General features: G+C 39.3%; 1 protein-coding gene across 4 annotated transcripts in view; it reads right to left on the reverse strand.

Moving 5' to 3' along the window:
• Positions 1–5,444: 5,444 nt before the first annotated feature.
• The window catches only part of LOC116991230 (serine/threonine-protein kinase SIK3-like), a 191,219-nt gene continuing 172,464 nt past the window's right edge, over positions 5,445–24,199 (reverse strand). For 3 of the 4 annotated variants that reach the window (XM_033049675.1, XM_033049677.1, XM_033049678.1), the window contains 10 exons: positions 21,325–21,487; positions 19,043–19,168; positions 18,580–18,680; positions 17,522–17,637; positions 16,455–16,818; positions 13,790–14,694; positions 11,356–11,501; positions 10,384–10,510; positions 8,546–8,744; positions 5,445–7,022 (listed from right to left, as the gene is read on the reverse strand). In XM_033049675.1, the coding sequence (XP_032905566.1) occupies positions 8,557–8,744; positions 10,384–10,510; positions 11,356–11,501; positions 13,790–14,694; positions 16,455–16,818; positions 17,522–17,637; positions 18,580–18,680; positions 19,043–19,168; positions 21,325–21,487 (2,236 nt within the window). In that variant the 3' untranslated portion in view covers positions 5,445–7,022; positions 8,546–8,556. The remainder of the gene's footprint in view (positions 7,023–8,545; positions 8,745–10,383; positions 10,511–11,355; positions 11,502–13,789; positions 14,695–16,454; positions 16,819–17,521; positions 17,638–18,579; positions 18,681–19,042; positions 19,169–21,324; positions 21,488–24,199) is intronic. The other variant, XM_033049676.1, reaches the window with a different exon arrangement.

Consider the following 24,199-nt stretch of genomic DNA (forward strand, 5'->3'; position numbering starts at 1 on the left):
ACTTCTATTCACCGTGATCTTTGTCTCCTGTGGGTGTGACTGACAAAGAGGTTTGGCAGGATTTTCAGCCAAACACTGGTTCCTCCGTGATTCCAGACTGACATATGTGCTTCTGAGGTTTCTGGATTTTGCGTTGTGTGCCGGCCTCCACCTTGTTTCTGCCTTGCAATTGATTTCTCCCCACTGCTGGACCTTACACCCACCAAAATGCTTCCAGCCACGTGTCCCTGATCCTCAACCCTTCCAAGCACGAGATCGAGGGAACGGTTCCAATACAAACTCTTACATCATGGTCAAAATAAAATGCATCTGCACTAAAATAAATAGTGGCAACAATTTTGCTAATGATAAAAAAAAACATGCCCTTGCGTTCATGAGAAAGGGCTACGAAGAAAAACAGATTTCTGTTAATATTTGAAATTCACATTCACATGTAAAAATAAAGCTAGGGTTATGAAGGTACCTCTTTTAAACTATTTAGCTGCATTTAATAATCAGTGAATAGAAACAAAACGTGCCAAATGGTAGCAGGGCGGCATTGCGCCAGAGGCCCGAGTTCGATCGTGACCACGTGTGCTGTCTGCAAGGAGTTTGTACGTTCTTCCTGTGACCATGTGGGTTTTCTCCGGGTGCTCCGGTTTCATCCCACATTCCAAAGTTTGTCGGTTAATTGGCTTCTCCAAATTGTCCCTCGTCATTCTTGCCCTTCGCCTCACAACATTTGGCAATGATGGCAAACGTACTAATTGATCTCTTCTTGCCTTCTCTTCCTGCGTGTTGGCTCTCCGGCGTGTTGGCGTACAAGGATAGCCAGGTCTCTTTGTAGCGCAACATTTCCCGGTCTGTAAAATTTAAAACATACTCTACATTTCTACCAAAATCCCCCCCCCATGTGCTTAACTTTTGCACACCAATCTCTTACATGGGACACAAGCAAAGGCCTTCTGGAAATCCAGATGTAATATATGCACTATTTCACCTTTATCTCCTGTTACATCCCCAAAGACTTTGCTAGTTTGTCAAACATACTGTAATTCATCTTTCATAAATCCACCCTGACTTTGTCTAATCCTGTTAATACCCTGTGAACATTTTATTTTCCCTTCCTAATTAAGTCGTGCTAATGGTCTGCAGTTCCCTGTTTTCTCTCTCCCTCCTGTTATATATTTACCGCCTTCCAATCAGCAGCAAATATTCCATAATCTATAAACATTTGAAAGATGATAACAAATGTGTCCACTATTTCTATGCTTCTCTCTTTAAATAGCCTGGATGTAGATCATCAGGCCCCAGGATTTACCAACAGTCAATCCCATTATTTTATCCAGCGTTACTTTTTTTTATCATTCAGACTAATTTCCTTTCCGTCTTCCTTTTCATTAGTCTTTTGAATCTGTAGTATTTCTGTGGGATGTTATTTGTGTTCTCTTCCATGAAGACAGAACCAAAATATTATCTCTATCATTTCACTGCCATTTTTTTTTTTGTTAGTTCCTTTCAGTTCAAAGATACTGCACGGAAAAAGGCCCTTCGGCCCACCGAGTCCACACCGACCACCTATCACTTGTTCACACTGGTTCGATATTATTCCATTTTCAGGCCAATTAACCAACAATCCCACATGTCTTCGGGATGTGGGAGGAAACCGGAACACCTGGAGAAAACCCATGTGATCACAGGGATAACATGCAAACTCCATACAGACAGCAATCAAGGTCATGATCGAACCTGGATCCCTGTGAGGCAGCAGCTCTACCAGCTGCACCGCTGTGCCTCAAAGTTCATAGTATAATCTTGAATAGGGAGGAACTGCAGATGCTGGTCTCCACCGACATTATGGCTTGCAACATGGACACAAATTGCCAGAGTAACTCAGCGTGTCAAGCAGCATCTCTGGAGATATAGGATGGGTGATATTTTGGCTCGAAATCTAGGGAATTCTGTTGCAAGGTTTCCAGTTGTTGGTTGACCATCTCATGAACTGATTTAGCATATGGGCTTACATTCTTGTTAAAGTCTTCAATGTTGGTCCTCATCTTCTCCTGGAGCTCTTCAGCTAACGGGGTCAACTTTTGCTGGAATCCCTTGGCATTCTCCTTAAGATCGTCAGCAACAGGACCTAGCATGATACAGTACTCTTCAACGTTGTGGTTGACTTTGTTGTGGAGACCTTCAGTGTACTGAAGGACTTTGGCGTTGAACTCTTTCAAGCCCTCCCGAAACTTCACCTCGAGCTTTGTGCTGTCTGCTGGAATCTCTCGTGAATATCATCCGATAGAGGAGTTACTATCTTCTGCAGCTCCGCAACATAGACACCGAGGTTCTCCCAAGTTCTCTGAAATCCTGAGGCTACATAGGAAACAAAGATTAACAGTTAGATATGCGGAGAATGTTTTGTTTTTTACACAGAGAATGCGAGGTGCATGGAATGCGCTACCTCGGGTAGTGGTAGTAGATGATACAATAGTGCTTTTTAAGAGGCTTTTGGATAGGCACATGGATATTGAGGGATATGAATCATGTTCAGGCAGATGAAATTAGTTTAACAGGGCCTCATGTTTGGTATGGACATTGTGGGCCGAAGAGTCAATTCCATTGCAGTACTATACTGTACATTAATAAAAATACATCATGTAAGAAGTACAGGTTTGTAGGCTAAATGGCTTGGCTAAATAGTAAATTGTCACTGGTGCATGTAGGATAGTGTTAGTGTACGAGGATCGCTGGTCGGCACGGACGAAGGGCCTATTTCCACGCTGTATCTCTAAGCTAAACTAAACAGGTTTCCGAGTAAAGAGAACCAACATGATAACAAGATGACACGCTGATTGGAGATTCTCAGGCAAAGTACAGAACAAATTAAGTTGGGAAACATTTCCATGAACAGAGGGCAAAGGTAATCTAGAAAACAGCAATCGCTCAGTCAATAATTAATTTTAAATCTTTGATCTCCAAGGTTGAGAAAAAGACAGGACATGTAGTCAGGTCACAGATCATGTAGGATCTCATTGAACAGTAGAATAACCTCTGTGTAGAAAGGAACTGCAGATGTTGGATTATACCGAAGATAGACACAAAGTGCTGGAGTAACACAGCGGGCCAGGCAGCATCTCTGGAGAAAAAGGATGGGCGACATTTCGGGTTGGGACTCTTCTTCTGGTCCCGACCTGAAATGTCACCAGCGATGTTGCCTGACCCGCTGAGTTACGACAGCACTTTGTGTCTATCTTCAGTAGAATAACCTCTACTGTTATTGCTATTTTATAAAATAACCTCTTCTTGCTATTTTATAAAATAACCAAATGATTTGAAGGAATATCAGCACTTACTTAAGCTGCTTGCCGATCTTAGAGTTATTTATCTGATCAAAGGCGCCTCTAGCTGTGTCACTCATTTGGTTGAGGCAGTTATGCAGAGAACCTCTGTCTTTACCCCAATTGGTTTGCAGGTCATCTTTCATCAAGACTGCACTATGAGTTTCTGTACAAAAGAAAATGACATAAAAGGGTGCACTGGCAAATACTAAACAAGGTCACAGTAATATTTTATTTTTATTTAATGTATATTTATATAACTCATTTAGATTTAGATTTAATATTTTTATTTTTTTCAAATATGCTCATTTAGCCTATTTTCACCAGATGTCTGATGTTTTGAGCATTTATAAAATATTTTTGGAAGACCATCCAAAGATTGGCAACATACATGTGTTCCAGAGTGCTTTACAGATCATAGAGAATGTTTCAAGTGTATCCGCTGTTGTAATGCAGGGAACAAGAGAGTCGATTTACATATTCCACAAACTGCAAGGGCAATGAGGTTGATTGAATGGTAAATGCTGTATAGGATAGGATCCTTTTCCTTCCCTTTCATCATAAATTTTCAATTGGATTTTTTATAGAATTGATTGATACAGCAGGAAAACAAGCCCTTCGGCCCACTGAGTCCAAGCCGACCATTGATCACCGGTTCACCTAGTTCTATGTTATCCCACTTTCTTATCCACTCCCGAATACATTAAGGGTAATTTACAAAGGCCAATTAACGTACAAACTTGCACGTCTTCGGGATGTGGGAGGAAATCAGAGACCCAGAGGAAACCCAGGGAGAATGTGCAAACTCCACACTGTCAGCACCCAACATCAGTATCGACCTGGGACTCTGGCACCGTGAGGTAGTTCTACCAGTTGCACCATCATGCTACCCTATCTTGTACATACTATGGGGAAGTCGTGATTGAAATGAAGAGGGTGCTGACAAGATTCACCTGGGTTTTGCAAGGGATGGAAAATTTCAGGTGAAGACCACGAGGGGAGTTCTGAGGTGGAGACCTCAGGGGGACTATGGAGGTAGCTCCAAGGTGAAGACCACGGGGGAACCTCGTGATATGTCCAATTATATTTAAGCTTTAAACATGGAAAACAATTGCATGTCTCACAATTGATATCATTCATTCTAATAACTGTTTAAATCCAATTCAACATTATTATACATCCACACAAAATTCGGGTTCACGGTTGAAGTCTTGGAAGCTTACCGCATGCAAACAGGCCGTTCTGCCACCAAGTCTTTGCTGACCATCAAGAACCCATTTATACTTACTCCAAATGTTCTTCTCCCCACATTCTCATCAACTTTCCTCCTTAATTCACCCATGGTTTGTAGTGGCCAATTAACCCACAAATCTACACGTCCTTGAGGTGTGGGAGGAAACCGTGCAATCACACAGAGAATACGGAAACCCCAACATAGACTAGAACAAAATAGCAGGTTAATAACTTGAAACCCATAACAGAGTTTGGGATATTTAATGGAATATGGATGACTATATTTGTTACATTTACTGGACGCTTCCTTGTATGCAGATACTTACACCTAGTAATTGTATTTTAAATCTGCACAGTCTAAACTGACAATGGTATAATAAATGAGACCATCTTGAAACTTCACAGAATAATGAAGAAGCTAAAATGGAGGGGAAAGGAAACAAGTTACAAGCGATTGTGCAAGTGTTTCAGACTTCAGTGTTCTAAGGTATTCTCTTCCTTGGTCCAGTAACTTTTAAATACATACTGATTAAAAAAAATGTCATGGCAACAAAACGCTCAAGATATCGCAAGCATTTGTGGTTTGGATACGTTTCACATTTTTAATCTAATATTGTGGATTAATATAAATGGTTATAACATATTGCAAATTGGACGACTAACATCTCAGACACAGAGTCAAATACTTTAATGTGTGGACATACTGTTATCATTAACTATCAAATGTGTATCCCATTGCCAAAACAGGCCAATTAAACAAGCCAAGAACAAGTAACATATTTTGGCCCAGTGTACTTGTAGGAGAATAACATAAATGTATTATGATATGTGTAATATGATTATAAACTCAAAAAACAATGTTGATGATAATCTAACGAAATAATAACAATTGTCAAGTCAAATTACATAGGTTTTATTTGTCATGATCCCACTTTTCAACTAAATTACTAGTTGCAAGTGACCCACACAGTGTACTAGATCACTGAAACTTTTGTCCAACATAAACAAGAAAAAAGTACTTTCAACATTTCCGAAACAGAAATAGCAAAGTATATTAATATACATTCAACATATACTGCGTATTGATTACTACAATACAAAGCAACATTAAAAATGTGTTACAGATGAGAGATGGCACTGCATTTCTGTTCTTATTTTTTTTCCCTTGGATTGGCAGTTGACTCTCCCATAAGTACAGTGTCATGTAAACAAAGAAAAGATACATACAATAAAAGCTTTCAGTGTTTTCTTGGTACCTTCCCGTTAAACATCTGAATATCAAGTTTTTGACATTTTTTTCATCAAATAAATGTAACAAAAAAATTTACAAATGACAAAAGTTGGACAGATATGTAGTTTAGAAGCAGATAAATGGTTGATATTTTAATTTTCAATTAGGTCTAAAAAATTTCTGTCCTAAGCTACATTTTTTGTTTTAAAAAAAAAACCATGATTACTAAAATCACAGTTCAACACTGCTTGACTGGGTTAGCTGTAGTCTCTCTATCCATTCGTGCAAATTCCTTTCAAAGTCCTGCTTCTTATGCTTTTGGAAGCAGATAAATCTTTCAATCTAAATTTATTTTTTCTGATAAATTTTTAGAGTTCAGAAAGTGGCCCAAAACCTGGTCTTTTTATTTTTTTGGCAGGCTCTAGGTGTCTTATATATAAAAAAAGACATAGAAACATAATACGCACTGTGATATTTCAAAGGGTTAACATTAACAAGTTTCACCTGGCACAAGGAAACAAGTCACAATTACAATGCCATAAAAAGGGTAAAATACTTTAACAAAGGTGCAAGTTACAATTCAAATATAACAAAATCATCTATTTTGACAATTTCCTTTTTAACACAGTTCATTTAATTCATATCTTAAAGTAACATAACAGGTTCTACTTGACTGGGAAATAAAAACCATAAAATCTAACTTGCTTTAAAAGAAATGGCCGTACACTTTTTTTTGGTAAATGACGCAGATATTAACAAGAGAAAGAAAGCAGTGATCAACACAGGTAAAGAAACATGAAAACAAAGCATATTGCACCACTGTTAGGCAAAATAATTGAAAATGGAGGAGTACCAGAGGGACAGCAAGCAGTCTTATTGCTCACAGAGTAAGTTAGGCGTCAGGGCGCATACTGAACTACTCAGTTACTCTCCCTGCATAAAGTGACATCACAGGGCTTGGTGGCTTCTTTATTTCGGCAGGCCCAGGTCAGGAGAGGGCTTGACATATCAGACTGCCTGGGAGCCACGGCTGTTTGCACTTTCACTTCTGTAATCTTGAAAACTTCAGTCTTCTCTTCTCCACATGACTGGTACTGACAGGTGTGGCAAGTAGCGCAACCACTCAACTGACAGCGGACGAGTCACGATATTGTGCTGGAAAGAAATACAATGAAGTTTGGGCGTGATGCTGATAGATACTGTTGGCAAAATGGACCTTTCACCTCAAAGCTGAACACACTCGTCTGCAGAAGAACAAAAATACATATGATTAGCTTGATGTGATGAATGAATGAAAAAAGCATTTTTTTAAACTTTATAACTAGTTTGTGAGCTGAATCCAATACAGCTACAAACAACCAATTTTAATTCCCATCAGTGTAAAGTTGTCAAGAGTCTTAATTTAAGCAGCACTGAGTTAGTATTAGGAAAATAATAATCAGAAAAAGACTTCAGTGGAACAGTACCTAGCAGTAGACATGGCAAGATTAAACTTGACTTTGTCTGTGAAGATTGTCTGCAAACATATGCAGATAAACACTGCACAAATACATCTTCAGCACTGGTGCCCCACGAGGATGTGGACTCAGCCCCCTTCTATATTGCCCATGTACTCATGATTGTGCAGTTAATTACCAATCCAACTCAATCTACAAGTTCGCAGACAACACCACTGTAGGGGGCTGGATATCAAAGAAAGACGAGACCGAGTACAGGATGGAGGTTGAGAACATTGTAACTTGGTGCCAAAACAACAATACCTCCCTCAATGTCAGCACGACAAAGGAGATTGCGATTGACTTCAAAAAGTGAAACAGGACACTTTCGCCAATATCCAGTCGAACTTCAAATAGCCCTGGCTTTCCCTCTCTCTCCATCCCCTCCCCTTCCCAGTTCTCCCACCAGTCTTACTGTCCCCAACTAGATTCTATCTTTGTCCCGCCCACTCCCCTGACATCAGTCTGAAGAAGGGTCTTGACCCGAAATGTCGCCGATTCCTTCTCTCTAGAGACGCTGCCTGACCCGCTGAGTTACTCCAGCATTTTGTGTCTACCTTCGATTTAAACCAGCATCTGCAGTTCTTTCCTACACCTCAGTATCCATTGATGGCACCAAAGTAGAGATGGTCAAAAGCTTCAAGTTCTTATGAGTATATATCACCAGCAATTTACCCTGGACCAGCCACATCAATGCAATGGCAAAGAAAGAACACCATCTTTCTTAAAAGGTTTAGGATGTTCGACATGTTCCTCACAACCCTCACTAACTTCTACAGATGTGCTTATGGCTTGGGAACAGCTGCATCCAAGACTGCAAGAAATTGCAGAGCATCGCGGATGTAGCCCAGACCATCGTGCAAACCACGGTCTCCATCTACACTTCACGCTGCCTTGGCAAGGCCACTAGCATAATCAGGGTCCAATCTCACCCCCTGCCCACTCGCGCTACTCCCCACTCCAATCAGGCAAGAGTTGCAAATGCATACCTCTAGATTCAGGGACAGTTTCTTCCCAGTTGTTATCAGACAACTAATGTGCCAATATTTTAAAAAAAAACACTTTTTATTACTTCAACAAAGGCAGAATTTCAAAATATGACTGTTGATGAATGGTCTTGAAGTATTAACTCTTCTCTGGTGAGGCCTGGCTTGCTGAGTATTTCTACCATTTCTGCTTTTTTTAAATTAATGACACAATGCCCCCCCCCCCCCCCCCCCCTCCCAAACTCCTTACACACATAAAATCTTCAGAATAACATTGCAGCTCACCACTCTATCCGCTACACTCCTGCTTGCTCCATTCCAAAGCCCAAATCAGGATGTTTGTAGGGACGCAGTTTGTTGTCAAATGGTGGATTCAGTTCTTTGAGGATGTCAGTGATACATTTGGCAGGGTAGCAAGAACTGTTTGAATGTGAGCCCTCCCCTGGATTTAGATCAGCAGAACTCTGCGAACATCCATCGTGCTCTACGAAAAGCAAATAAGAATCAAAGAGAATGTTATTTAACTCCAAATCTTCATGGGTGTATAAAGTTCACAATAATTAGCTGGTTGCCCTGCTATAGGAAGGATGACATTAAACTGGAAAGAGTGCAAAAAAGTTTACACGGATGTTACTGGGTCTTGAGTTATAATGAAAGGTTGGAGAGTGAACTTTTCCCCTGAAACATAGGAGACTGAGGGATGACCTTATGAAGGTTTATAAAGTCATGAAGGGCATAGATAAGATGAAGAGCTGAAGTCTCTTCCCCAGGGTAGGAGAATCTAAACTAGATAACATGGGTTTAGGATGAGAGGAAAATTATCTACTTTGACTTTCAACTGCCATTTTGGGACAAAGGGAGGCTTATTACTTTGTTTCACGTCAGTGTTTAGTTTAGTTTAGAGATACAGCATGGAAATAGGCCCCTTGGACCACCAAGTCCACACCGACCATGGATCAGCTGTTTACCCCACTTCTATGTTCTATGTTACCCCACTTTCTCATCCACTCCCTGCATTTTACAGAGACCAATTAACCTACAAACCTGCACGTCTTTAGGATATGGGAGGAAACTGGATTACCCAATGGAAACCCATGCGGTCACGGGCGGACATGCAAACTCCACACAGACAGCACCCGAAGTCAGGATCTGACCCTGGTCTCCAGGGCTGTGAGGCAGCAACTGTACCGCTGTGCCACTGTTGCTGACAGCTATCATGCAGAGAATGTCCATCACCAGCCAATAACAGTGATGAAGTAACTCCCACAAGGCAAGTAGTATGGCTCACCCACACCTTGCCTTCTGATTATATCTCTTTTCGTACAGAGAGGCATCTCCTCGCAATATTTCGGACAAAATCTAAAATTCTTGGCCATTGCACTCACTTTGTCTTCATTCTACATAGGACTCTTCACATGTGAACACCACTAAAGGGGAAGAAATATTCTACTCATAAAAGTCCCACACAACTGCTTTGATAACTGAGCATGGTACTAATGTGATTTAAATTCAGGATACTATGCATTTAAAAAAATCACAAAAAAATAAAATTGAAATTTCACTTTGATTATATCCAATTTTAAGCTAAATTATTTCATTCATATAAATCATAATCACCCAGCTAATAAATTAAATAACATTGATTGTGGGGACTGAATTGACACCCAATCCTTTTTTGTAGTTGGAGAAAAGGATTAATCATAAGAATGGAGTTTGTCACCCCAAAGCAGTCTCTCAAACACACTGATGAACAGTGAATATAGATTAACACAAAATGCTGGGGTAACTCAGTGGGTCAGGCAGCTGAGTTACTCCAGCATTTTGTGTCTATCTTCAATATAAACAGCATCTGCAGTTCCTTCCTACGCAGTGAATATAGATTGTACACCACGTGGTATACAACTCAAGCCATCGCAACAAAAACTTCTGTCTTTACTAAAATTAGAGTGCACAGAACTGTATCTTCCTTATTCCATTAGATTAACAATATTTCAAGTAATTATTAACACACATATACAATTTCAAAACAAAAAAAACAGGTTAATCCGGCTTAAATGTAGATGTGCATTTTAAAATATAACGTATTTAAAAATCACTGTTTAGCACATTGCAGAAGTTCTCACCTTCACTCTCTCTGTTCTGCAGCTGTTGGCTCCCCGTGAGTGATGACTGGCTAAGAACATCTGACATACGAGCAGAGCTAAGCACCTTTCCAGCTAATAAACTCATCCCCGACAACTCTGCCTGGTCCTTCAAGATGAATGATAAGCAAAATTAACTCTGGCAATAGATATAGAATGGAACTGTAAAATTAATGAATCAATAGCATAATCAGTAATTTAGTTTAGTTTAGAGACACAGCATGGAAACATGGCCTTCGACCCACAGAGTCCATGCTGACCATCGATCACCTGTTCACAATAGCTTTGTGTTATCCCACTTTCTCATCCACTTCCTACACACTAGGAGCAATTTAAAGAGGCCAATTAACCTACTAACCCACACATCATTAGGATGTGGGGGAACCCAAGCTACCGGAGAAATCCCGCACATTCATAGGGAGACAGTACCTGAGGTCCGGATCAAACCCGGCTCACTGGCACGGTGATCCAGCAGCTCTATCAGCTGTACCACTGCTGCCCATTATACTTTAAAAATTATAAAGATTTTTGCATTTAAAAAGAATCTGGGAATGTTGGTGACATCACATGAATCTTCAATATTCCAAATGAAAGCCGTTACGTCCAGCAGTTTTGAACCACTATTATTTAAACAACATCCCCAATGGAGTGCACAGGTTTAAGAGTTTTAGAGGAAGATTTAGTTAATGTTTTGAGGACCACAGTAAAAACTCAAGTATATTTAATTATTTGGTGATTCCTTGTCATATAAGTCACTGGTTGTTTACTACTGGGACAATTAAAAAAGTACCATTGTTTCTGATTTTATTTTATGTGAAATACATTAAACAAAAGAATTTAATATTGAAAAATGTACATAATTTTCTTCAGAACTTCTCTATTATATTATAAATCTGGCGAATAATTGTCCATTTAATGGTTAACATTGGACCAGAATTAAATATTTACACATACATAAGCATCTTCACTGGTCTGAATGGTGTGATGCCTTTGGAGGGTTCTTGTTGACTGTCTTGTCGTGTAACCAACTCCATTGTGATCATTTACTTCCATCGGCTGCATAGGAGCCCTTCCATCCATTCGATCCCCTGTCATGGATTCTGGAATAAGCAGGAGTTTTTTTAGTTTCAGTGCAAGCACATCATCTGTTATACTTTAATGGTTCTCCTCAGGTTACAATAGGGTTCCCTTTCTGAGCACTGTTTGTAACTGAACAGTTCTAAGTTGGAAATATAGGTACAAACTGTGTTCCCACACAGCAGAAGATGCCTGCCGAGGTAGTTTGTCCCATAGGAATAGATAATATGGAGAAACGTTTTAAATCTCATTTTGCCATTCTTAATACTAAATCTGATACAAACAACCCTATCTTGGGCTGATAATGTTCTTTCGTATATTTTACTGCAGACACAGTTTGAAATGCTATTAAATGCTGGTTTTTAAAAAATACATTAACGCTGGCCCGGAAAACGAGTCTCCAGATAGAATTTGCAAAATGGACATCAGGGTATAACTAGAATGTATACCTCCTGAGTTCAATGTGGCAAAGTTGCAGTTGGTATCAAGAAGATATCTGCAGTTGCACAGCAGCCAGCAAATACATCCTCTGAAACACTCAATCGTAGGTACAGGATGCACTTAAGTTGGTGTTCGTAAACTGTAGACGACTCGAACCAAGCTGCAATGATAGTTAGTTATCATGGTACTGTTCAGGATTTTATAGCATTTTCTCTATTAACATTTCTCTTCTCCATCAGTGTTTTTTGTCACATAACAGCATCCAATGGCTGACTCAGTCCACGTTTTGCTGTAATGGTCCAGAAATGGTGAAATTACAAAAACCCTGGAGCCCATATATGAATCTGGAGTTTTTGTGCACATCTTCAACCTCCCGAGGCTCCCACCTACTTTAAAATGGCATTGATAATGCCGGTGTCCAAGAAAGTGTAAGGCGACAGGTTTCGATGGCTGCCAACTGGTGGTATGAACGTCCATGGTGATGAGATGATTTGAGAGATTATGGCGCATATCAACTTCTACCTCAGCAGGAACCTGGACTCACTAGAATTTGCCTATTAGCACAATAGATCAACAGGAGATGCAACAGAAGAATTACCGCACAGGGATACAAAATTAGACAAAGAGTTGTTAATCTATTTCAGCTCTCCTCTGAAACAGTTCTTGCCAAAATATTCTATTTACTTCCCTATTTATTTCTGCTTTCTTAAATGTTGAAGCCTTTGCTCCCACCATATGCCCCTCTCAGTCTTTATCACAGGGACGTCCACATCACATATCCACAACAGTGGTGTGGTTGCCCCACACACCACTACTTTAATGTGGCTTTTCAGGCCATAACCAAGCATTGGAGTCAGGGATTTCCGAAATGTCACCCATTCCTTCGCTCCAGAGATGCTGCATGTCCCGCTGAGTTCCTCCAGCTTGTTGTGTCTATGTTCATGGAATTTAAATGTTTTTTAAAGCCCTGTCCCACGGTATGAGTTCATTCCGAGAGCTCTCCCGAGTTTGCCCTGAGTCGAACTCGGAGATTTACGGTAATGGCCACTCGTCGATACTCGGGGCTCTCGTGGACATTTTTCAACATGTTGAAAAATCTTCCCGAGTCTTCCCGTGCTTACCTGCCTTTAGCGAGTCTTCCCGAGTGCCTGCCGTTAGCGTTACGAGCCGCTAAGAGACGTCCCCGAGATCCGACGTACACGCTACGTTCATTCTCCGTGCTTACGAGTTTGATTTTTTTTTTAACTTGGGAGAGCTCTTGGAATGAACTCGTACCGTGGGACAGGGCTCTTAATAATACAAATTTGCTGTCATTCCACATCTCATTTTATCTGTTCTCTGATCCTTTGGAACCTTACACCGAAATTCTCCCCACCATTTAGTAAAACTGTAAACTTAATATATTGTCATATCTTATCCAATAAAGTGCTACTTGTTAATGTAATATTCAGTACAAACAGCGTGCAACGCATCAAGCACCAGTCCCACTCCTCAATGAAATCATTCCAGTATTGGATTTTGGAATTCAGAAATAAAAAATAATTTGCTTAATGTAAAATCACAAAGTCTCATGGGACTGCAGATGTTAGAATTTTAAGTAAAAAGACAAACCTTTTTTCACTAATGTAAAATCATGTCAGGCTTCATCAATAAACAACAAAACTATTAAATGCCACCCAATTGTTACAGTTTTAAATAGTTAAATGAGAGATTGTTATTCTGGACCACAATTGTTTATGCTAGACCGGCATGTATATCATCATTTAAGATGCTGAACCACGAAAGTTTTCCTTCGGTAAAAATCAAGTGTCAAGAATGTTCTGTAGGAAGTCACCCCAACTAGTGATAAATGTTACTTCTCAAAGCTTACCTCTGCTTGGTGCTTTGTTTCCGGCAAAGCCAGGGACTGCCTGATGACTATAAGGCTGTGAAACACCCATTTTGTGCACATGATTCACATTTGCTAGTAGTGGCTCTGCAGCGCCACACCTAATGGCATTGAGCAGCACTGTATTCTCTTGGCAGCATTTGGTGGACGTGTCAGTTGAGTCTGTATTGTCCTGATACCCTTCCCTGTTCCCCTCACTCACACAGTCCTCCTCCATGCTCTCTGAATGCATCAGTGGCGGGTGATGTACAAAACTGTGGCCTTGGGATGGGGGTTGCGGAATATGATCTTGGCCTCTGACCTGTAGTAAGCAATGCTGATGATACGTTTCTGTATTCTGATAAGGCATAGTTAATGTTTGTCGCTCTGATAACGTCTGCTGCTGCCCACATAAGTTGGCAGTCATATTTCCAGCATCCCCCACCCCTTGGTTCATGTGCCTCAGCAAATCATATTCATGCTGTTGTTGTTGTTGCTGCCGCTGGTGACGTTTTAAAATACGTGACATTTCAGCAGGAGGTAAGCGCAGGTCCTGTTGGCCTGTCAAAGAGTGCCTGGGTGATAGCAGTCCCTGAATCATATGGCCATACTGCGGTGAAACGTGCTGGTGTCTTGTGTAGTCAGATGGCGTTGGAGAAAGCAATGCCTGATGTAGTGATGAAGCTGTGAAATCCTGTTGCTGATGTTCATGCTGCATGACGGCCTTGCCAGCTATGTTCTGGTTATAGTTTGAAAGGGAGTCCATCTGTGCAATTTTCATGCCTTGGGAAAACATTGCTGTTGCAGGGTTGAAGTTGTTAGTTAAAAATCGGAACTGCTCCGGGAAAAGGTGAGGGTGCAAATGCGTCTGATCGTAGCTCAAAGGAGAAAATCGACTAATAGGTCGACTGCAAACAAACAGAAATCAGTGTTAAAAACGTTGACCATTACGAATCAAATAAACAGTCACATTTTAAGCCAATCCAGGGTGGACATTATTGAGCATTGGGTTTTTAAATCACGATCTGGACACAAAAGTTATCATATTTATAGAATTCAACTCCAGATCTGTACAGGTGGAATTTGAAACCATGAGCTGTGTTCTTGCTTTGAATATAATCAGTGAACTTTCATACTTGTCAGACATTTGAAAAGGCTCAAAGACAGACGAATAACGTACTTTAATGATGTGATCACACCTGTTAACGCCTATAACGTCAGAGCTGTTTGGTAAGTAGGGGAAAGGAGATTGTTTTGCTTGGGAAATTCAGGTCCGGTTTCCCTGCATTTCATGCAATTTTAACCGTACATGGACAAATTTGACCTTTCCTATGGAATTTGATCATGTCTATGGAAGTCAATCTGATTAGCAGGCTTGGTGCCCAATTTGTTGGGCAGCACTCCAGGAAAGGAACTGGCAGCTGTTACAGTAAAAGTTGCAAGATGGTGGTTGGGTATATTTGGGGAGCAGTTGTAAAAGCAGCGATGGAAGCAGTTCATCACCAACATGGTAGGAGGGAGGAAATCCGTTCGCCAATTAAGATTCTGATCCAATATTAGGAGGTAGCTTGGGAGGATATGAGGAAGTACTGAACTATTCCATGCACAGTGGTATAGTAAAGCAAATTACATTATTTCCAAAGCTCCTCCCTTTAACTGCTAGGAAGCCAAGGAAATTAAAGGCGTGGCTCCCAATTTCACCAAAACAATTAAAAGGTCATGCCACCTCTTGGGATAAAATAATTGTGTGTTTTTTCCTGTTGTATCAGAAAGAAGAGAGTTTTAAACAGTTTGGGGTTGGGTTTAAGAATTTTAGCAACCTACTAAACTAAACCAACCTTCCAAGGCCTTACCTGTCACTATCTGTGCAATTCCCTGCTACAGTTCTGGCCTCTTAATATTAATCACTCTGGCTCTCATGTCCATTCCTTCAGCTGTTAAGGCCCAAAGTAGCTGGAATAACTCAATCCAACACTACTTTCCTCCTGTTGAGTAATTCTTAAAACCGATCTCTATGATTACCCGTCTTGAAATTTATTTTGTGATTCGGTTAAATTTATATGAAGCTTGTACAAGCTTGTTCAGACACTTGCATGAAGCACCTTGGGATGTTATACCATTTTACTAGTGTTGTATAAATTTGTTGCTGTTGAAGCAGTTTCTTCTCTGATTTTTTTTAAGGTTAAAAGTTTATTTTGTTGTTATTTACAAATCATGAAAATCATAAGCAAGATAAACCACATGGCACAAAATTGTTGACAGATTTTTCTTCTTCTGTGCACTTGTTTTCAAATACCCAGAAGCATTATGTCATCCATTATTTATCTTAATTTCACGCTAAATATAATATAATTTATAAATCTCGGTAGGGAATTAATAATGAAAACAATTTTTAAACATCAACTTTCACATGTCATGTGGTGATTTCCATTTGAGGACAATTATTAATCATATTTAAATGTGAATTAAGAATAAAATCAAAAAGTGCAAATGAAAGGTTAATTAAAAATATTAAACTGATCATATTAAATCTGTGATACAGAGATAGTTCTAACTGGCAGCAGAATCTGCCTGTATAACTATGGAGGGTCATACATTCCTTACTAATTTTAAATTCAAACCAGCTAGAGGATTAAAACTTGGCAAACAGATTCAAATATACTCTTACCTGTTTACCTCTGCACTGTCCGCACTCAGTTGCTTTGCCAAGACCCTGTGTTGTCCAAGCCCAAGAGATGGCATGTGCATCCCTCTCTGTTGAAGGGGCATCTGATTTCCTGAACTGATAATTCCGCGGGGATGCGTGGTGTGCATATTCTGCCCAGCGCCTTGTAGCAAGTTGTTACTGTGTATTTCAGATGGTTCCTGGACTTGAATTGTAACTGGCTGTGTTTGCGGCTGTTGTGGCAATCCAGGCTGTAAATTCATTCGAGGAAGATTAAGGTTTGGGGGAGGGGGGCTATTACTGGGCTGTTGATACAGGGCATGTTGGGATGGTATGCCTTGAAACTGGGATGGAGAGGCAGCACAACCTAAGAAATTGAAAATGTAAAAACAAGCATTTCAGACAGTGAACTCTTACACTGTACAAGCGATGGTCTAATCCAGGAGTGGGGAACCAGCGACCATCTAGGCCATTAAGTGCGACATTTTGAATGAATCCAAATTTTGTACAACAAATCCTTTTATTTTTATTAATATGTTTTTGTTCATCTTTTATTATTTTTATTTTAATCTTAAAATGATCATATTTAAAATACCAAAGAGTAAAAGAAGATTCAACGAAATAATCCTCCCCGACTGACAGCCACAATTAAAACATTAGTAAGTCATGAGGGCTATTTTAACAAAATAATGTACATTTTGAAGTATATCTAATTGAAGTTTCTTGGATGCGGCCTTATTAGATTACAGCTAACTTAACGCGGCATTCCAACATGAAAAGGTTCTCCACCCCTGGTCTAATCAATACCTAGTCCAGGTATGATCTTGGTTCGCCAATGACAGATTTATCTCCCATTAATCAATCAAGCAGATGGTCAATCAATGGTGTCCTGAAGTATAGAAGTCCGAGTATACTATTAAGAGTGAACAGTTCCCAAAATCTTGGAATCGCCTCAATTTCACTGAAATGGTTGAGGGCAAAAAATCTATCAATCAAATTAAAAATACAGTACAGAGAGATGTTTAGTCTAGCGAACCTAGTCTCTAAAATTGACATTGGCTCATACTTACTGCTGGACTGCATGATGGCTGTGGTGCATGGTGGAGGACTGTTATTAGACTTGTTAAAGAGATGGTTGTTGGGATGGTTCGGAGGGGGACTTGACTGTTCATGCTGAATTCGTAACCTGCCAAGAGTAATTTAAAAAATATATATAGCTCGGAGACAGACACAGGTAGTTTCAGTTCATCAACCGTCTCACATAATTCTTAAATGCTGCTTTACCTCAACTGTGGAGACGCCCAATTAATAAAAACATATCGCACCCAAAATAAACGGGATTTAATGAACCCATGCAATATGTTTAGCTTATGGGTCATGCTTCATATAATAGATTTTAGATCTGGTTTTGTCAGATAGTGCTCGGTGTTGTTGGAAGTAAGCTTATAAACATACTTTCGCAAATCCTTCAGATGTTATATTTCTGAGAGCATTGACTATATTCCAATTAATAGTTTAAGATGTACTTAAAAAGTATATTTATTAAGACAATTAATTAAACTTGGCACATCTTTAAAATCTGTTTTAGAATGTTACAGCATATTCCAAATTTGGTACTTTCAAACTAATTCCATGATTAATAACAGGTGCCATTTTTTCTTGTGTAAAAAAAACAAACCACATACTGCCTTATTGATGCATTGTTCCGTAAGTCATTTAACATGTAAGCTCAACCATTCCAACTTACATGGCAGTTTATTCTTCATCAAAATATTTTAAATCATTCACACACCATAATATTATAAAAAATCATTATCCCTCTGTGAGCAATGATTTGTTAACATTATTTTCAAAGAAATGTCCTGGATACTGGGAGAACTGCATGACCTTCTTTGCACATTGAACCTTTAATGTTCACTTGGACAAACTGAGGCCTGATATCTCATCTATCAGCCACATACTGAGAAGCTGGTATGAGACTTGAATTAATCAAAAGAATCACAGGTGACAGTCAATTAAAAACACAATATTAATAAAATTATAAACATTCAATAGATACAAGATTTTAAAAAAAAAGAGGACTATTATATATGTGATCAAGCCACTAAGAAATGCTTGGAGTGCTCACCTTTGGAGCTGGTGAGTGATTAATGCTGGCTGGTTTTCCACATGTTGTACCAACGATGCTGTTGACAATGGAGGTGAAGGCTGAGCGGGCCGAATACATTCCTGTCGGGGAAAATAAATTAACAGTAATAGAAAATTAAACAGGAGTCCAATGTAGTAATTCCTATCTGGGACTAAAATAGTCTCAATTTAATTTTCGGTAACCCAAATATCCTGCCTCTGACATGCCCGGAAGACTAAAAAAAGGCTTTTGAAGAGACTGGGACATATTTTCTGCCACTGAACCTCACAAAATATCCATGCATAATAAATCTTCCTATTCTCACAAACTGTTGCTATCATTCAACAAGACGTAATGTTCAAAGTTTACAGGTGTAGTCTCTTTAAAGCCTGATATTCTGAATTGTAAATCATCCAGTTCAATAGTACTCACAGCACAAGGAACATTTTAAATCACCATCTACCTGAATCTGCTGGTGTCGGATTTGTTGTTGCTGTTCTTGTTGGTAAAGTATGTGTTGTTGTTGTGTCTTCTCAAATATATTTTCATCCATTGCATTCCCATACATCTTTTGCAAATGTTCACATTCCTAAACATGAAAAGAGCTTAGTATTGGTCACTTGGAGACAAGATTTTGAACTCTGTAGTAATCAAATCAAGATCAATTAAAATATTTATCTTATCGATCAAAATACAGATATCATTAGATTTGTATGACAAGGCTAACCTGTTCAGTGCCACCACCGAGTATACTTGTGTCATGGCCGATAGTGAAAAATAAACTTGGCAGTGAGCAGTTTAACATTGCACATTCTGATTTTCAGTTTTGGAACACAACACTCACCATCTAACACCTGCATTACATAACATTTATGGCAAATGTTTACTTCCAATCCAATGTGCACATTTTTTGTTTAGTGCCCAAGGGTAAACTATACTAAAGACCTTCAGTATTAAGAGTTTTTTAAATTCACTAATTGTAGTTTAGGTCTAGCTTCTATATTTGCTATTAGTGGATAGTCATGTAGTGGTTCAGGAAGCCAGCTGTGCATCAATTTCTCAAAGGGAAATAAATGAAGGGCAATATATGCTGCTCTCACCATGTTGTAACTTATTTAAAAAATCCAGTTAGACTGCGATTGAAGTATTGTGTGCAGAGAAAATTTATCAGGTGCAAAAATCAAAATCAAACTGTTGGAGGAACTCTGCTTGTCAACCATCGCTTTTTGATTTTCACAGGGATCATTCTCCTTGTGATTCCCTTGTTCCCCAATCACTCCACACCCAACCCCTCTTCATCTCTTGGCACTTTCCCCTGCAACCACAGGAGGTGCAACACCTATCCTTACACCTCCTCCATGAGCATCAACCAACCACAGCCCTTCCAGGTGAGGCAGAGTGTCACATGCACCTCTTCCTACCTGGTCTTTTACAGTTTGTGCTTGCAATGTGTCCTTCAGTTAATCAGCGAGACCAAGCGTAGACTAGATGATTGCCTTGCTGAGCACCTGCATGCCATTTCAACTCTCCATTCTAACACCAACAGTCTGACCTCTCCATGGCAAACTAGAAGAACAATACCTCATTTTCCTACTGGCTAAATTACAACTTAATGGAATGAACATTGACTTTTTCAATTTTTGCTAACCCGCACAATCCATGTTGATTTATTTCTCTTTCTGACCCACCCAAGTTTTCTTCTTTCCAAACTACACTTCCCAGCCCTCCATTATTAAATTTATTTCCCCTCCCTCACTGGTTCCATGCCCATCATCACTCCCTTATCTGGTTCTATTTATTAACTTCCTTATTTATCAGATTCCAGCATCTGTGAGCTGCTTTGTCTCCATCCATCACCTTCCATCCTCCCCTTCCCACATCCAATTCCAACTATCACCTCACCTGTCCATTCTAGCCACCTCCCCCTTTACACGCTCAGTCCTGATCCAGGGTCTTGACCCAAAACACCAACTGTTTCTTCTCCACAGATACTGCTGAGTTCCTCCAGCAGTTATTTTGTGCTCCAGATTCTAGCATCTACAGTCTCTTTATCTCGAGATTCCACAGGATGCTGCCTGAATTGGAGAACTTTAGATATGGGGAAAGATTGGATAGGCTGGTCCTGTTTTCCTTAGAGCAAAGGAGGCTGAGGGATGACCTTATATAACTCATACAATTATGAGAATAAATAGGGTGGGTTTTCAAAACCTTTTCCCATTGTAGGGGTTTCGAAAACAACATGGATAGGTTTAAGGTGCGAGGAAGAAACTTTAAAGGGTCTATGCGGGAAGGTTGATTTAATCTGTGGTTGCTATTAGGAATGTGTTGCTAGAAGAGTTGGTTAAATCAGATATAATTGCTCTGTTTAAGAGGCATTTAGACAGGCATTTAAATAAGCAAGGCAAAGAAAGACCTAATACAGGCAAATGAGATTAGTGTTGAAGGCAAAAAGGACGGCGTGGATGTGGCGGACCAAAGGGCGCGTTTCTGTGCTGCACGACTCTGACTCTCTGTGATTCCATGCCATCACTGGTAATAAATAAGATCAACTAAATTACTTCCCAGCCTTGAGTAAGCTTTAAGAACCTGTCTCACTTGGGCGTCATTTGCGCATCACGCAGGTGGCGCGCAAGGATTTTGAGAATCCCCAAATCCTGGGCGTAAATAATGCCCAAGTGGGGCAGGCCCTTTACTCTACCCTTGCCTCCGTGATGTTTTCTAATCAGTGCTGTTGAAAATGCCTACCTGCTGCAGCTGCTTTATACTACTGTTTGTATTTGTGCTTTTCTCCATTTTCTCCAGATGAGCCTTGAACGCCTGTATGGTAGCAGCGCCATCTGAGAAACGGCGAACTGGAGAGAATCTTTCTGTTGGAAGGTGCAGGGTGTTGGGGTCTTTGTAGCAAACACTGCAAAACAGACAAAATAGAGAAAATATATCATAGTGGGTAAATTTGCCAATCCATACTCTATGGTCCTACAATAAATATTTCTACTTCCCAGCCTCACTGCAAGCTAATTGGTGAATTTACCCATAACGCACTAAAATGTTCTATTTATTTTCTACCGTAAGAAATTGCTTTGATTGGTTGTTTTATGTAAATATAAATTTAGTCATCATACCCCCATTAGATTGCCAAAAGAACAATTTGGGTAAAAATTGAATTCCAGCTGCACCTGTACCAACAGCACCTTAGTATTTGATGTTAGGCATGGCACCCCCTCAAAGAGCAATTATTTCATCATTGTATACTTGCACCAGCATTAAAGATTAATCAGAATTACAAATAATGTAAATTCTAGTTTACGCACTCTACAATTGAAGATGATGTCCATAGCCTAAACATTCTCTACTTTTAAGAAGGGAAATAGGCATAATTCAATAAATTGTAGGCTGGTGAATTTCACATCATTGTAGGGGGAGCTATTAGAAAAGACTCTGAGGGACAAGATTTCCTAGTGTATGGAAGAGAATTGACTAATTATGGACAGTGAGTATAGTTAGGTACAGGTTAGGTCACTTGATTTTTCAGAAGTGAGAAAGGTGGTTGATGAGGGTAGGGCAATCGATGTTGTCTGCATGGACTTTATTAAGGTATTTTACTCGGTCCCACATGGTATGTTGATGCAGAAGATTAAGATGTATGGAGTCCCTTGTGACTTGGTGGTTTAGATTCCGAACTGGCTTACACCATAGAAGACAGTGTAATGTCGGAAGGGTCTGTCTGGATGTCCTTGACCTGTAGTGCTCTACAGAGATCAGTGCTAAACCTTCGTTATTTGTGGTATATATAAAGGATTTGGACAAAAATGTTGGTAAGCTGGTTAAAACTTTGTAAAATTACAAGAGGCACAGATAGACTTTGCCTTCCATCACAGTGGGTTCACTGTGATGGATGTTTGTGTGAATTAAATTGTGTGTATGTCTGTAGGAAATTGTCTTTGTTTGTATGGCTGTGGAAATGGAATTTCGTTTGAGCCTCACTGAGGCTCAAATGACAATAAATGTTGTATTGTATTGTAGATAGGGTAGACAGTCAGAATCTTTTTTTCCCAGGATGGAAATGTCAAATGCTAGGGGGGGGGGGGGGGGCATATGTTTAAGGTTAGACAGGAGATGTACAGATTGAAAAAAAATGTGCAGGGCAAGTTTTTTTTATACAGAGATTGACAGGTGCCTAGGACACACTACTGTGAGTGGTGCTGGAAGCAGATATGATAGTGGCATTCAAGAGTCTTTTAGATAGGCACATGAATATGAAGGAACGAGTGGAGGGATGTGGAGCAAGTGCAGACAGCAGGGATTAGTTTAATTTGGCATCATGTTGAACACAGACATCATGGGCCAAAGGACCTGTATCCTTGCTGTACAATTCAATGTCTTGTTCTCTCACATGGCCGCAAAATATATCTAATTATTATAGGAGTTGCCTTGATGTGACACTATTTTTGAAATTAAGGGATTCAGAGCTCTGACTTATAGTAAAAAAATAAACAGTAGATTATTAAGTATTCTTCTATGCTCTGTGCTCCATCGTAATATTTTTAATGTTGGGAGAATATTTAACATAAATTGCTAATGTGTTATGAAAAATGCTGATATTAAATTATAATTTAATGAGTTTTAGTTCCTGTACATTTGTTTTAGATATATTGCACTCAAATCACATCTAAATTCAGAAGGACTTTAGCATTATTTGAAGATAAACTGAATAAAACTACTTGGTAATTAAATATTATGATGTTATCATGAATAATGAAACATGACTATAGTACAGGTTATAAATAAACAACTAAAGTAACAAATACTAGCCTTATTAAAAAAACAAACTAATATAATCTACATTACGTTCAAGGTTTTCTAACAAATGAACAAAGATTACTGAGCTTTAATATCGTGGTTCAAAAGTTAAGTACTTGATTGCTCTGACATTTCTGTTAAATCAATAAGAAGAACCACCGAGCCTTGGCATAGCCACTGAATTCCAAAGTAGTTAGCAATTTGCTGCTATCAACAACTTATATACCCTCATCAGTTATCGCCACTACAGAGAAATCCAACGTAGCAGCCTTATGAATGAAGTTCTTGTGAATACCAATTGTAAAATACATGAAATGTGTGCTTTCAGATTTTAGTTCTGTTATTCTGTTGCATTATATCTGATGGAATAACAAATGAATGTTATGAGGACTCACACCAAATACAAATTAACATTCCAAGATTTAGATTAAAAAATTTTCAAGCCCAATTTAGTTTGCTACATTTGTATTTTAAAAATTGTGCATGATATTGTATAAACATGTACAAGTATTTATTCTCCTCAGATAAAGGTACAACAATAGGACTTCTTGTGAACATGGGGTTTAGACATCTGTGTACCATTTAGCCTGTAGAAAACGTAATTTTCAATGTTAATGATTATTATGTATAAGAAGGAACTGCAGATGCTGCTCTGTCTGAAGAAGGGTCTCGACCCGAAATGTCACCTATTCCTCTTCTCCAGAGTTGCTGCCTGACCCGCTGAGTTACTCCAGCATTTTGTGCCTATCTTCTTTAATGATTATTATCTTTGTGCACAATTTCTGTAATAGACAAATAACCAAGATCATTCCAGGTATCC

Source organism: Amblyraja radiata, chromosome 33, assembly GCF_010909765.2.
Source record: "Amblyraja radiata isolate CabotCenter1 chromosome 33, sAmbRad1.1.pri, whole genome shotgun sequence".
In the NCBI taxonomy this organism is placed as follows: Eukaryota; Metazoa; Chordata; class Chondrichthyes; order Rajiformes; family Rajidae; genus Amblyraja; species Amblyraja radiata.